General features: G+C 38.8%; 1 protein-coding gene across 1 annotated transcript; it reads right to left on the bottom strand.

The window, feature by feature from the left end:
* Positions 1-4,028: 4,028 nt before the first annotated feature.
* Positions 4,029-9,490, bottom strand: LOC138613398 (transmembrane protein 263-A). Its single transcript, XM_069687064.1, has 3 exons — positions 9,405-9,490; positions 7,674-7,806; positions 4,029-5,302 (listed from the first exon to the last, which is right to left on the bottom strand). Exons 1-3 carry the CDS (start codon positions 9,408-9,410, stop codon positions 5,022-5,024), a joined length of 420 nt encoding a protein of 139 aa, XP_069543165.1. The 5' UTR covers positions 9,411-9,490; the 3' UTR covers positions 4,029-5,021.
* Between the last annotated feature and the right edge of the window lie 5,683 nt (positions 9,491-15,173).

The raw sequence follows: 15,173 nt of genomic DNA, 5'->3' as shown, positions 1-15,173 counted from the left end.
TCTCCTGTTGCTACGCTGAACAGGTTGTAAAACCCTTTTAGCTACTTTTGTGATATGTGATACTGGATAATATGAATACAATTACTGTTCCTGAAGTAGATGGTAAATGGACTGCACTTATATTGTGCTCTTCTAATCTTCCCAACATTACATGTCACATTCACCCTTTCACACACACAAACCCAGCTAGAAATGTTTTGATCTAAGAATGTTCTGAGAATGTTACGTGCGATGTTCTGGTAATGTTTTGAGTGGGACATTTTTATTTGGTTCCCAGAATGTTCCTTTTAACAGTAGGAGAACCTTCTCTGAAAACATTTTCAGAAAGTTGCAGTGACAATGTTCAAATCACATTTCAGGAACGTTTTATAAATCACGTTCTGATAGTTTAGGCCGAACTAACATCCTGAAAAGATCCTCACAATGTTAGTGAGCATGTTCTGCCTTTGTTTTTATGTAACATTGAGCAAATGTTTTATAAAAGGCATTCTGACATCCCAGGCCTCAACAACACCCTGAAAATATCTGCAGAATGTTGCAGTTAAAACGTCTTATTTTAAGTTTTAACGTTACAAGAACTTTTATTTGAAATGATAAACATCCTTAAAACGTTCTTTAAATATTAGATTAAAACATTTTCTTTCAAACGTAATTAGAACTTGTAGGTAATGTTAGCCAATGTTATGGGAACGTTTCCTGCTAGCTGGGAAGTCTTCTATGCAAAGTGCCAATCTCCAGTCAGGAACTGACCACATTTATACATACAATTTGGTGTTCAGAAGTGTTGCCCAAGAACACTTTGACATGTCAGGGATCGAACCGCCAACCTTCCGATTGTCCCATAAAGTCTTGAGGTTTTAAACTACAGTATTAAAAAGAGCCAGAGAAAAAGGTTAAGGGAGGGGAGTGAAGAAACGCCACTCTGAGGCATGCAGCAAATGTAGAATGATTTTATTTTCTCATAAAAAATGTAGGTTCGCTTAAACAGTCCATTTACAAAATTCACACTAATGCAAACAGAGTTTGATCTTCAGTCTAACACATCATAAGGGACGGGATAGTCACCTACATGTATGCTATTGTAGAATGTTCATCCACAAGTTGCAGAGCATTTTGCAGCTATATTTATGTCTTGTGATCAATAAAAGATCCGGTATTTTGTTACCGACAGAGGGCAAAGAGAGTCCAACACAAAGTCCGAAACATTCTGTGAGCTCATCAAGCTGTTGTGTTTTTTTCTGTTAACAAACAACCCACAGACAAAGAGCAACATCAGACAAATATAAATGAAATATTGAGCCACCTTTTAGCTGTAAAAGTAACAAGTTTAACACTGAGGAGAGCTTTTACATTCTGGTACTAATTATGAGGGACATTTACTGAAGGAAAGCTTAAGGTCCCACACAGACAGTCTAAAGCTGTGTTCAGCCACATCTTAATACTTGTCTATTATATCTTTACATTTACATGTTGCATTGACTTTTTCAGCAGCCCACAGCTCCCAGTGTCAAGTCTAATGTGTAAAACCAAACAAACAATAATTCACCATCTGTTAACAGGCCCACATTGTCATAGTGACAACAAACTGTTGTTAACCTGCACCGAACATACTGCAGAGTCAGCATCTTCAGTGGATAACTAAATAGATTGAATCACACAGCTCACTTTGCCTTTCCAAGCTTGAAGCCACCTTCATTACACGTGTGGCATGCAATATGAATCTAGCGTTCTGTTTTCTCTTGCCCTTCTACAAACATTTTACAAGTAAGTAGTATTTTACAAATGTGATTGTACCAACTGTGATATAAAGAACAGAATAAGAATAGTAACACATAAATACATTACACAAAATAATTTCAAGTAAAGGGTACATATTCTCAATAATAAACATATATTATTGTAGATAACCTGTATCAGACTGTAACAAAAAAAAAATCTAGCTCTGACTTGGATTCTCTATTCAACACTGGTTTTCCTCAAGGAGGTAAACTTCCATGTGCAATGTTTCTAGTTAATAAGTTAACTGCTTTAAGCAGTGCTGCACAACTGACACAGTCTGGATTAACGACTCTCACTTGGTTACAACATCTATTAGCATATTTATGACCCACAGAGGCTTATATTTCTGGCTCCGTCTAACAGTGTAGAACTAAAGAAGCCTCTCGGATGAGAGGCGAAATGTCTTCAAGAACTTTAACCAAGTCCAGTTACCTTTTGGATTAAGCCTTTGAATTACCGTGACGTGGATGACTGAGAACCTTCACAGACGTGTTCCCAGTCATTCAAAACCCTGGGTTTGTTTTTAACTTTTGCAGACACTGTTGTTTCTTAGAGTGCACTCGCTCACATGCATGTACTGTGGACTGTATAAAACAAGTGGACGTATCCTCTTGGTTTCAAAAGTGAAGCCAATGAAGAAGCGTCTTAAACACGCATTCCCCCTAATAGTCAGCAGGGGGCGACTCCATTGGTTGCAAAAAGATTTCTAATTGTATCGAAGTCAATGAAAAAATGAGTCTACTGCTCCCATGGTTTATCATGTCAGTAAACATTTAAAGGTGTCAGTCGCAAGTTTCAAGTCTTCTTCAATGCAGCATGATGGACAACAACAGACTGAACTTTACATTACTTGTTTCAGGTGGATCTTTTACAGTTAGAGTGATCTTTCATGCATCATTTTATTTATGTAAACATGGGATTTAAAATTCATATGTTAACTCTTTTTATTGCTTATCTGTTGAACAAACTTTCTGCTGTGAGTCATTTTCAAACCTCACTTGAGAATCTGAGGCTTTGTCCTCTCTTTCAGTCTGTTGATTTCAGACGGAGACAGTTTCTGCTTTCCTAAAACTCATCTAACCTATCTTTACACCATCCCTAAACTTCATCTTGAAGTTATCTTTCAGTAAGTTCACAAACTTACAGTCGACCCTGCATGATTTTACTAATAAATAATGAATGTCACTGACAAACACCTATGGCTAATCCATCCAATAATAACTGCTGATGAACACATGAACAGAGGGAGGAGGAAGTGATGTGAGAAGATAGTTAGTACGCTATAGTTTGCAGTAACTGATGCCAAAAATGGTGGTAGTGTTTGCTTCTCTTTAAATACAAAACTTCTTCTTCTTCTTAATATAGACACTTCTTCTTTCACTTTGAGTCTACTTTTAGAAAGTACACAATGTCCTTATCTTCAGCTTTTGGAGACATATTTGCCTAATGCTAAAATAACAATGTTAGATGATGTTTAAGGGGAAATCCTGGAATATTAAACCTTGGTCCTTTTTTACATATTTTGGGGTCTTAATAACTTATAGGAACAAAAGAAATGGAATTGCTTCAGCAGATTGCTTCAACCAGCATATGAAAGTAAGGTCCACTTAAAGTGCTTGATTCTGACAGTCTCAGATTGAACATGTCTGACAACTTACAGAAGATATCCATACAAATATAGACTTTTTTGTTAAAGAGTAAGATCCTTTTTTAACCAGAAACGGCTGTTAAACTGCTCACTTCAAAGCCACCAGACTCCATTGACAAAACTAGTCATTTTGCCTCACAGAACACAGGAGTTGCTGGTCTACTGCTGCCTCGAACAAACTTTGTTTGTGTTATAGTTTGATCTTGGTATTTGACATGGTTCTTTTGGAGCCACCACAATGTGTGTAACACTTTGTGTAACACATGAAAAATAAATGTCCATGGGTCTATTCCTATTCCTTTCAGCCATCATTCCTCTTTATATGTCTACTAAAACATATATTTTCAATATCAACTGCTGTTTTTCTAAAACATCTTCACTGATGCTACTTAAGCAACTCAAAACTACATCAGAGACATGCAGACGTAGGGACACAGAGTGATCTGCTGTTTGCGGCAACATGCTCAATCTGGAGTTTTTAAACACGTCTGCACCATAGACAGTATAAAAAGATGGACGACATGACAGCTCCCTAAAAGTGAAGCCAAAATATTTCGAGCGCCCCCTGCTGACTGGCTGCAGTATAGCTCATAAAGCCGCCTCCTCCATGTTAACAGATGGGACATGAGTCAAACTATAAAATCAAAATACACGCCAAATACATTTTTCTTAAACATGGTTTCTGTCATTATAGTTCGTTCTTATCATGCTGATTTACATCCAAGTGTTCATTTTCTGACATGTTTATTTTTAATTAGTAATTTGATGCTTTAAAAAGGATGATTGACAGCTCTGTTGACAAATACGGCTCCTGCAGCCGATCTGTTCCGGATTAGCAGAGAAGAGAAGGATCAGCGAGAGGAAACATTACTAAAACAATCACTACATTGAAGTTTCCATATCTGTGAACGTCTGCTTCAGACCGACACAAGAAGCTGTTCTGCTGTTAAATACGGCGTGCGGTGTCCTTGTTGTTTTTATCGGTAATTTAAGTGTGTGTTTTGGTAAGCGGAAGTGGCTACGGCGGCTCCACCTGCAGATCGCTACTGTGAAGCTCTGGCTCCAAATGAGGTCACTATCGCAGGATGTCAGTGCCCGTCACAGGGGCTATTTTTGCGTCAACTTCGTACAATGAGAGCAGATGGAGACGCGTCGTCCATCTATACATACAGTCATTGGTCTGCACACGAGCACATTTTTAATTTACATATTCAGCTTTGATTGAAATTTATACTTTCAGCATTTTCATCTTCTGTAGCAACCTAACAGGTTGCTCCCATTCACCATGAACATTTATACGCCCCATTGTTTGATTATTCTTATTATTATATTATATAATAATAAATTATTATTTGCTTATCGCACCTTTGCATCATTTACAGCCGTGCCTTGTAAAGTTCCACTGACAATGACTGACTGATTCAGCTGTGTTTGTATCTTTGTACCTGCATGAGTGAATATGCTGCTTTTATCTGCAGAACTGTGATGAAAATCCAGCTTTCAAGGTGTTTTGCTCTTGTTTGCATTACACACACACACACGCACACACACACGCACATACACGCACACGCACACACAAAGAGATCACTGTCCATCAGTCAGCTTTGTCCTTCTTCCTCGGTGTGACTTTACTTGCCACCGCAGATCCAACCGCTCCAACACCTCCTGTAACCATGGAGACGCTTCCCTTGACCAATCCTGCGCTGGCTGCCGGCACGCTGGTCACAGCTGTCTTGGTGAGCTCAAAACTTTTTGTTCCGACCCACGCAACACCCCCCAGGGTGGCACCAACAACGTTTCGTGTCATGCTGAACAGGCCACCGCCAACTCTCCACATGACTCCTCCTTCTGGGATGGGATGATCTTTATCTGTGTCTGACACAGAAGCAGCGAAGAGAGAGAGAGTTAGACACATAAAGAGTCAGAGAGACAGGAAGAGAAGGCAGAGGCAGAATATGATTTTGGATACTATAATTACACAAGATCAAATAATACCTCCAAATACTTTCGTTACGCACTGAAAAAATTAAATATTAAGTCTCATTCAGATAAGATAAGATAATCCTTTATTGATCCCCAGGGGGGAAATTTGGGTATATTGGAAATGTCATATTCCTGTAATACTTTCATAGATCTAAATAGAAAACTTTCATAGATCTAAATAGCAAACTATACAAACAGGGTGCCCATAAATTTTACACATAGTGAAATAAGGAAACTCATAGAGTTGTAATCAGAACATAAAAAAGTTCTCACAGCAAAACTGAACAACACAAAAAAACCTTAAAAGCAATAGACAGGAAAATTGATCACCGCAGCAATCAATAATGCATGCCGTGTCAGATGTACATTTATCATGTCCCCCACGGTGTTTTGAAAGGCCCTGTTGGCATCAAATCTGAGCTCAATCAGCACCTGCATGGCGGGGACAGCGCCGCGCTTCTGTCTGACACATGCCGTAGCTGAGGGCAGAGCGCTTCAATTAATTCAAACAGGACTTGTCTGTCGAAACAAACATTTTGATCAGCTCACTTTCCGATCACAGATGACTCTCTCTCGTTTTAATACCCTTTCATCAATCATCTTGTAAACAAGACGTGCAGACGTGTTTTTCTTTTAAGTGTTGTGACTGTTACTTTGACCGTTTGTTTTACCGTGGATTTAAGTCTGACTTTATAAACTTACGTCTGCTCCATCCTAGGCGTAAAAGATACACGCGGGTGCAACACAAACAGGGCTCAAGTCTTATTGGTGCACAGAGCGTAATTTAAAGTCAGTCGCAACTTTCAGCTCCAGGTTGGACGTAATGTTCCACCCAGGCGTACACCCAGCTGATGCACTCGACTCCTGTACTGGGTAATTTGTTTTATAGAACTCAGCTATGAAAATGACATTTAGACTAAAAGTGATGCATTATAAGGATTGGCTGCTTTGAGTGAGAGGAGGGAGCAGCTAGCTGCCTGCTAGGTGTAACCTCTGCTAATGTGGTCACTAAATCTAACCTCCCAGCCCTGTTTGTGGTGTTGGTGCCTTTTGGGGATTTTTTAATGCAAATACCAGATATAAGTATCGCTGTAGTTTATTGTACTTACAGGCCTTCCAAGAAGTCTGAGCTAAAAAACGTTTTGATGATTGAAATGCTTGTATCATCATATTTATCTTATTTATTAGCAGGTATTGGTGTCTGCTTATCCGACCTGGCTTGTTTGTTTGTTCAGTGTTTCTCATACATTGATTTGTTGGTCTGTGGATGAGAGTCAGGAAATTTGCTGGCTCTTCCCTGCAGAGAAGACAGCTGGCCGCAGAGATGAGAAGGGCGCTTCTGTTAAGTTACAGAGCTTTTTTGTTTACAGCATCATCGCTACATCCACAGTCAGCTACCATCACAAATGTAATTTACTATTTATTAGCTAACTAATGAGTAAGCCTTGGGCATCACTTAATAAGTTAATGTTTGCTAAGCCCTCGCTCCTCTCCTGCTCCACCCTCTCATCCAAACATGGTCACTCTGTGCTCCAAAATAGATGGCGAAGGCCATAATGCGGAACTCCAAACAGTAGTTTAAAGACTAACGGGTAACATCATGGTAGATTCATCAACATTCTGTGGTAAAAACTTCTCACCAAACTAAAGATACACTTCTTGGCTGATGGAAGAGACACAGCACAGCAGCCAACTCACAGCCACAGACACTTTCAAACTGTGATGCCCCTCAAACTTTTACACTTATGGTTATAGTCACTCTTGTTTGTTTTTACTCTCCCCAGTTCTCTTCCTTCCAAGTTGAAAAGGAGATACTGTATTATAGGATTAGTTTATAGTCAAAGCTCCTTGTGCATCATGAACTGTCACACCAAAGACACCAATCCCATTTTATGCTTGGAATATTTTTAGGCTAAGGTGGATTAAGTGAAAGTGCTCTCATTTAAAGTTCTTGTAAGTGGTGTTCAAACAAAGAGACCCGTAAAAAACCTATAAACCTAATGTGCACAAATCCAATTTAATACTCTGGGACAGTCAGACCACATAGACCCGAGGAAAATTTGACCTGAACCAGAATGCAGCAGACTTTAACAGCCCCAAACAGAAAGAGACCAGCAACACAGGCAGTATTAGATATAGGACACACATACCTGAGACCATCACTATACAATGGGGAAAACAATACATTCTAGGTAACCAGGAACTAGGTGGACCCCAGCAGATGTCTAATTTTGATAATTGATGTATGAGTATGGTTCCTCACCATGTGGGTGTTCGTCCTGGAGGTCAGGGGGAACTTCCTCCTGTTCCATGTCCTCACAGCTGTGGTGATTGTTACAGTCAACAGAAGGTGAGCTGATCTCCTCCTCCTCCACCTCCTGCTGTGATGTCATCACCTGAAAGAAAATATTACAGAGTGCAAATACACAGTAAAGAAGAGCTATTTATTATTGTAAATTCTTTAATAGGAATAACCCCTTGAGATGTACCATCTCGTTTTCGAGGGGGTCCTAAACACAATAGTACAGTAATGACTTATTTACTGAAGGAGGAATAGTCCTAAAGGAGCTGAGTATTTATTGAGTATGGAACGGACAGATTGTTATCATTTCACCGCTTTCTGATTGATCAGCAACTGAAAAGACAAAGGATGGTCAAAAACTAAAGTATGCAAATTAAGTTTTCTTAACCAAAGACCAATTAAATATAAAAGGTTATGAACAAAACATATGTTTTCCAATGAAAAGATGCGTACACGGATACTTGTTTAAAACAGGCCTATACTATAAATACACATGACAATCATTCTTCTGCAGTATAGATGTTTTTATATCTTGTGATTTATCATTGTTTTTATGTTTTTTCTATTTAATGTTTGTGGGTAAAATGTGTGTTTGAAATCTGAATGTGGGGTGAAGACATGTTCAGACATTTTTTAACAGTTGTATACTATTAACCCTCTATTGATGTGATATGGTTTATAGTTGCATGGCCTGGCTTCCGGCTAAGAGAAATATTGATTTGCACTTTGAAACAGCTTCATTCAGTATATATCTTACTTATGTTGAACTCTCCAGTATAGCAACCCTAAGCAATGCTGGCTGTTGCTATAGTTAGATGATAACTTGTGTGTAAGCCATGATACATTCATGGTGGCAGCAAAGATGTAAACCAGTTGCAGTACAATGCAGCTTGCTGTGTACTTGAAGAAGTAATTGCATTATTAGAAGAATTAATAAATAAAGGACAGGATTAGATGGGTGCACTGACTGGCTTATTTGCTGATACGCAAACCCACATTTTAGGCTGTATCAGTGTCAAATTATAAAAAATACTGGTTTGGGAACAACTCTAGTTAATGTGTTATATACCGAAGGTAGTATAAGAAAATATTTCTTAATTGTATTATTTTTATATTGCTGTAATATGCCCCAGGAAGACATTTTAAAAAAAAACATGATAAACAATAGAAAGAATAAGCCTATTACACAAAAAAGTACTTCCTGTCCCAGCGGTCAACAACTTGTGCATATAGCCTACATAGTGCAAAGTAACGAGGAAGGCAGTGCAATGTAACAATTGAGATGTTCAAATTCAATATTTACCTTAGAAATAAACTGGAATATAAGAATAAAGCAACAGGAAACATTTTTAAAAAATCGCAGAAATGCTGAACAATCTCAGAGAAACGTTTTGTCATCTCATGCATTTAATATCATTATTATACTGTATTATTAACACAACAGGACAAATTAATTTTGTCATCATATTAAATTATTAGAAGCAGCTGTATGCTAACGGTTAACAATGTATTAATGCACGTACAGTAACGTTACAGGAGGTGATTCTTTATCTGCAGGAGGTATCTGCTGATACCGTTAGCTCGCTTTGGCCGACGCGCACACATACGCGCGCGCACAAACACTTATACACGCACACAAAACGATACCTATACCACACGTGCACGGATATCTAAAACCACAGATTATCTTACCTTCATTCTGTAACAGTGGCGGCTTTCAGACGTGATTTGTAGTGTATATTTTTATCGCTCCAGCTTTTGTTGTTTTGCTGTCAACCTGAAAGCGGAAATGACGTCGTGTTGTTTACTGTGTGCCTGCGGCTGCAATGGCAGCGCGCGGCCGCACACTGTCAGCAGAGACAAACGGAAGAGCCGAGTCTCAGAGGTGCTCTTATTATTGACATGAGGTTTAAAACATTTATTGATAGATTATTTTAATTGTTATTATAACTGTGAGGCTTAAGTACTGATATATCTGCCTCCTGGACCAGTATCCAGCTCCTCCTTGAATTTATACTCTTACCTTCTGGCATTTTAGAAATTCGATCACAAACCTCCCAACCTTTGTAATTGTTCACAAAGTGCATTTTATTTTACATATACATTATTAAATAAATGAAATTATTTACCTTATCGCACCACTTAAGGGCCCTAATTGTATTATATTTTAAATTTTAATTATCTTTAAACTATTAAATTATCCCCCTATTGGAACATTTTACAGGAATTTTCTAAAGCTAATAGTGGTTTTGCCTCTTCTTTGTCTCCTCTCTCTTTGTTGTTGTTTTCTATTTATTTTCTATTTCATTGACTCTATGTAATTGCAAATGAAGGTCTCCCCTCAAAGATATCTCAAGTATAAAGATGATAGGTAGAATGGACCTACCTAAAATTCTCTTTAAAAATAAAAGGAACTAATAGCACACAAATGAGTTTTAATGTATTTTTGTGACGTTTAATGTGATAATTTTCGACAACAATATTTGGTTGAAAGTAAACAGAGTTATTTACACGAGAAATACAAGAGAACAGATGAAAGACTCATTGAAAAAACATTTTGAATACGTCTACGTCTGATACCACTGTATTTCTGTATCTTGAAGCTGTTGAATATTATTTATTTTCTACACAATATTAGTGACATTCAAGTAATTGATTTACCAATTTGAAGTAAGTTCTTTTTGTTCTTTTTAGTCAGCAAATTGAGGTAATTACATCAGTAAAGTCTCCTTAAGTCTGCATAAAAAAACACACTCTCTAGAAGTCTGATAGAAGTCCACTCATTTTATTAGATCTATGTATGACCTTCATGATTACTGTCAAAATAAGACAGAAAAGTACCAATAAAACATGTATTGAAACATGCAAGATACATCTGCCATACGGTCAAGAGATATTTAGCGGTACAAAAACTAACTTAAAGTAAAAAGTAACTTAAAAGTTTTGTACTATTCTTGACTAATGGCCAGCTGCAGAAAAGACCACATTTAAAAATGTGATCACTTTTAAAGCTTCAAATGAGTTTGCTTCTGTACAAAGTTGAAAAATGACCTGATAAAGGGGCTCTCCCGACTGTTAATATCTGCAGATGGAGCCCTGCTGGTTACTCCAAGATCACAGTGTGAGACAAAGGATGATCAGACATTTGTGCTAGTAGAGCCCCCACACTGTGAAACCCTCTGCCTACTGAAATCTGACACACTAAGACTCTCTAAAACTTTTCTCTTTTTGAAAACTTTTGGATATGTTCAATATACTATGTATTTGTGTCATACTGTTTTTAAGAGGGGGGCAGAAATAAAGGGAGAGGAAGAAAAATGTAAAGTAGGAGACAGAGGAAGGTGTGAGGGAAGCACGGAGGGAAATGGCGATAGGGAGGGACAGTGAGCCGGGAAGGGAGAGTGATGAGATGGACATCAAGGGAGGTACAGAGGTAGAAAGATGTAATCTCATTCTAATACAGTTTTCAGCTCAATTAAATCTAAATCTGTTATTGTTGTGTCCAGAGTCTGAGGTCTTCTGCTTTTGACTTCACAGAGAGTTAAACCTGATCATCACTTGTGCATTGAACCTGCTCACAGGGCCTACGCTGGTGTGAACACGTGTTTTTGGAAACACAAGTGGTTGTGTGACATCACTAAACACTGTACAATCTATCAAATAAAGTTTGGGAGTATGGCAATTCACATGTGCATTTGTCGCTCTCTTCTGACATCTTGCAGAATTTTAACCCTATTAAAGTGGTAAAAAAGTTTCCATGCATAAGAATAAAAATGCACTTTTTGACAAACACATTACATTGTTTATGAGTCACAGATCTTGGTTTGTGCAATAGTTGTGCTCATCCTGTCCTGTCCAAACCCACACATCCACCACTTGCCACAAATGTGGAAAAATCTATAATTACGCATACAATTAATGAGGTCAGCCAACATTTGGGGGTTACTCTAATCAAAACAACACGTGACATAAGGTAATTGAACTTGTTTTACTTTTTGGTTGACCCTGAACAATGCTGGCATGTGTGACTGTCAATAAGCAAATTGCTGTCTAGCGTTTGTTGAGGCTTATGCTTATGCTTCCTTTTTATCGAGCTACACAAGGCTTCTTTGCGTCCAAAAAGAAACGGTACTAAGGTAGAGCAGCAAAAATACGGTCAGTAAACCAACTGAAATAAAAACAAAAGAAAGAATAACTAATATGGTGGATGTATGAAAGAGGAGAGATTGGCTTTTTTTATTATGGTTCATTATTAAATATTCATCAGTAATAAGTATGATTGATTCAAGCAAAAGCAGCTTTACCATCGTGTAGAAATACTTAGAAAAAAATAAAAAGGCATAAAGCACTGAGGAAACCAAAATACACCATAACTAGAAGTTGCCAACTCATTTTGCAGGATGATCTATTTCAGAATAATATCTGTAATATCAGTGAATTATAAATATTGATGCATTATTGTGCACAACACTTGTTGCAACTGCTCTTTGTACAACCTTCAGCCAACCTCCAGCGCTGTACGTAAATGTAGTGTTACATTCACCCTGACAAACCTCGCCTGTGAACACGATCCAGTGATTAGGTTGTCCGCACAATATAAATAGGAAAGCTACGGAGCCCCTAAAGTCCCAAAGGGTAATATTCTTTTATCTTGTGCTGTGTTAGTATGTAATAAACTCTGCTAAAATACATTAAAATAAGTTCGTTTTCTGGGTTAAAGTGCTTTTTATGCATATGGTATGTTTGAGAGAATCTCTGAATTCAATATTAAACGCTTTTGTGATGATATTGATTCGCTGAGTACACGCACCACGTTATTTGCTTTGCTAAATCGTAGCTTCATCATTAATCTCCGTGGTGTAGCTCACATACACCCACAGTTAGCTAAATATATTGTTCTGTGTTTTAGCACTTTTGTAGCTTATTACTACTACAAAGGCGGCTGTGAGAGACTTCATATGTTTCTGTTTTTATCAGAACAAACAGTGTTGGAGCCAAAAGTAATGTTTATGCCTGGTTCATCACACAATACAAGAGAGATTAGGACTACACAACCACTACACAAACAAGTTATTATCTTGTGCATACAAGATAAGAACTTGTTCCCACAAGATAATTAACTTGTGATGAAATGTATCACCTTTTGGAACTTCAGGGGCTCCGGAGCAAACAGAAAGTCATTTCTAGGAGACAGGAAGCACTGGAAGATATTGTAACAGGACAGTTAGAAATAATAACATTACACTTGTCGTTGTTCTTGTTATTGATTTCTAGTTTTTTTCAAAGGTTTATTTCACTAAATTTGAGTTATTCTTACATTTTATCGCTATTTTTGTTTATTAGTGTTGCTCGGTGCCTTTGATTTTTTATTGTATAACCAGGCTATATTGTTCATGAGGTCTGTACCATAATGTTTCCCTGAGTTAAAATAATAGTTCAATGAATGAATGAATGGATGAATGAGTTATTTTAGCCTCTTGTGGCTCACACGCCCTTCTTCAGCCAATATGTCCCACTCTGTTCTCTTTATCCACCACACGGTATTTGAGTCTTATTCAGGGGCTTCTCTGTTGGAACAGCCCGTTGACTGTTGGAGACCGATTAAAACCTCTCAAAATTACCTGTGAAATCCAGATAAGTCTAAATTTCATTTGACTGGTGTCCAAACAGTTTTGGCCATTGTTGTTGGAAAAGCTGAGTTACAGTATGTGAACACAAACACCACTTCCTTCTGTTTCCTGTGAGAACTGACCTTTGACCCCTACATCTTGCTCCCAGCATCGAGTCCGACACATGGGCTCCCCTGGGAGCCTGACAGCATGTGCTCTACAAGGTCCCTGCTTTCCTTTGCTTGATTCTCTGTATATTTTTTAACTCTTAAAGTCTAAAAATACACTTGAGTGCGGATGTTGCTGCTGTGTTACATAAGCTTGTGGGATTGAAGTGTCAGGAATAAGAGGTTGTACAGAAAGTTTCTGGATCTCAGTGCTCCCAGAGTAAACAATCATGGAAGAAAGGACAGTTTCCTGGAACGGCTTCACAGAGGAAAAATCTACACAGAATTAACTTCAAGCTTCGTGTTTTGGCCACTTTTTAATATACTTGAGGAAAAATGTCACAGGTTTCCTGGGCTCCACCGTGAAAGCTGACAGTAATGAAGTCAGTTACTCAAACTCTATTTAGTCCAGATTTTAGGTGCCACAGCAGGGTCATCATTCCCACAGCACAAAGAATGTGTCCTCATCCCAGGAAATGTTTCCTGGATTCTGTCTCTGTCAACCTTGCTCCCTTACACATCCTCTTTGCATTATTATCTGCATTCCAGCTATGTGATCTAAAGAATGTAAATAATGTATTCATTTTAGATCGAGGAATATCCATGGAGTGATTCATACAAGATTATTCTCTGGGGGCTTATGTTTATAACAGTGTGTAAGAGCCAGACTAAAATGCTGTGTGCACTGAATGTTAAAAGATGAAGTGTGCAGGCACATACAACAAACAGCCCTAATATCATGACCTAATATTGTGTAGGTCCCCCTTCTCCCGCCAAAACAGCCCTGACCTGTCGAGGCATGGACTCCACTAAACCTCTGAAGGTGTGCTGAGGTATCTGGCGCCAAGACGTTAGCAGCAGATCCTTTAAGTCCTGTAAGTTGTGAGGTGGGGCCTCCTTGGATCAGAGTTTGTCCAGCACATCCCACAGATGCTCGATTGGATTGAGATCTGGGGAATTTGGAGGCCAAGTCAACACCTTAAACATGTTTCTCAAACCATTCCTGAACCACTATTGCAGAGTGGCAGGGCGCATTATCCTGCTGAAAGAGGCCACTGCCATCAGGGAGTATTGTTTCTATGAAGGGGTGTACTTAGTCTGCAACAATGTTTAGGTAGGTGGTACGTGTCAAAGTAACGTCCACATGAATGGCAGGAGCCAAGGTTTCCCAGCAGAACATTGTCCAAAGCATCACACTGCCTCCGCCGGCTTGCCTTCTTCCCACAGTGCATCCTGGTGCCATGTCTTCCCCAGGTAAGCGGCGCACACGCACCTGGTCACCCATGTCATGTGAAAGAAAACATGATTCATCAGAGCAGGCCACCTTCTTCCATTGCTCTGTGGTCCAGTTCTGATGCTCACATGCTAATTGCAGGCACTTTCAGCAGTGGACAGGGGTCAGCATGGGCATTGGTCTGAGCCTTGGCTGCCATTCCTTGGACCACTTTTGGTAGGTCCTGACCACTACAGATCGGCAACACCCCACAAGAACTGCAGTTTTGGAGATGCTCTGACCCAGTCGTCAAGCCATCACAATTTGGCCCTTGTCAAAATCGCTCAAATCGCTTACGCTTGCAACACTTCACTTGTCAGTGTACATAATGTTATTGCTGATCGGTGTACATTTCTTAGTATAAATCACAATCAATTTGAAAAATGTGTTCATGTGGACGAGTCTCATATAA

The sequence above is a fragment of the Semicossyphus pulcher genome, unplaced genomic scaffold (assembly GCF_022749685.1).
Source record: "Semicossyphus pulcher isolate SPU_LCO1_2020_fin unplaced genomic scaffold, fSemPul1.0.p SCAF_8, whole genome shotgun sequence".
Classification (NCBI taxonomy): domain Eukaryota; kingdom Metazoa; phylum Chordata; class Actinopteri; order Labriformes; family Labridae; genus Semicossyphus; species Semicossyphus pulcher.
Note: the sequence above shows the minus strand (reverse complement) of the source record. Positions and strands in the feature narration are given on the sequence as shown.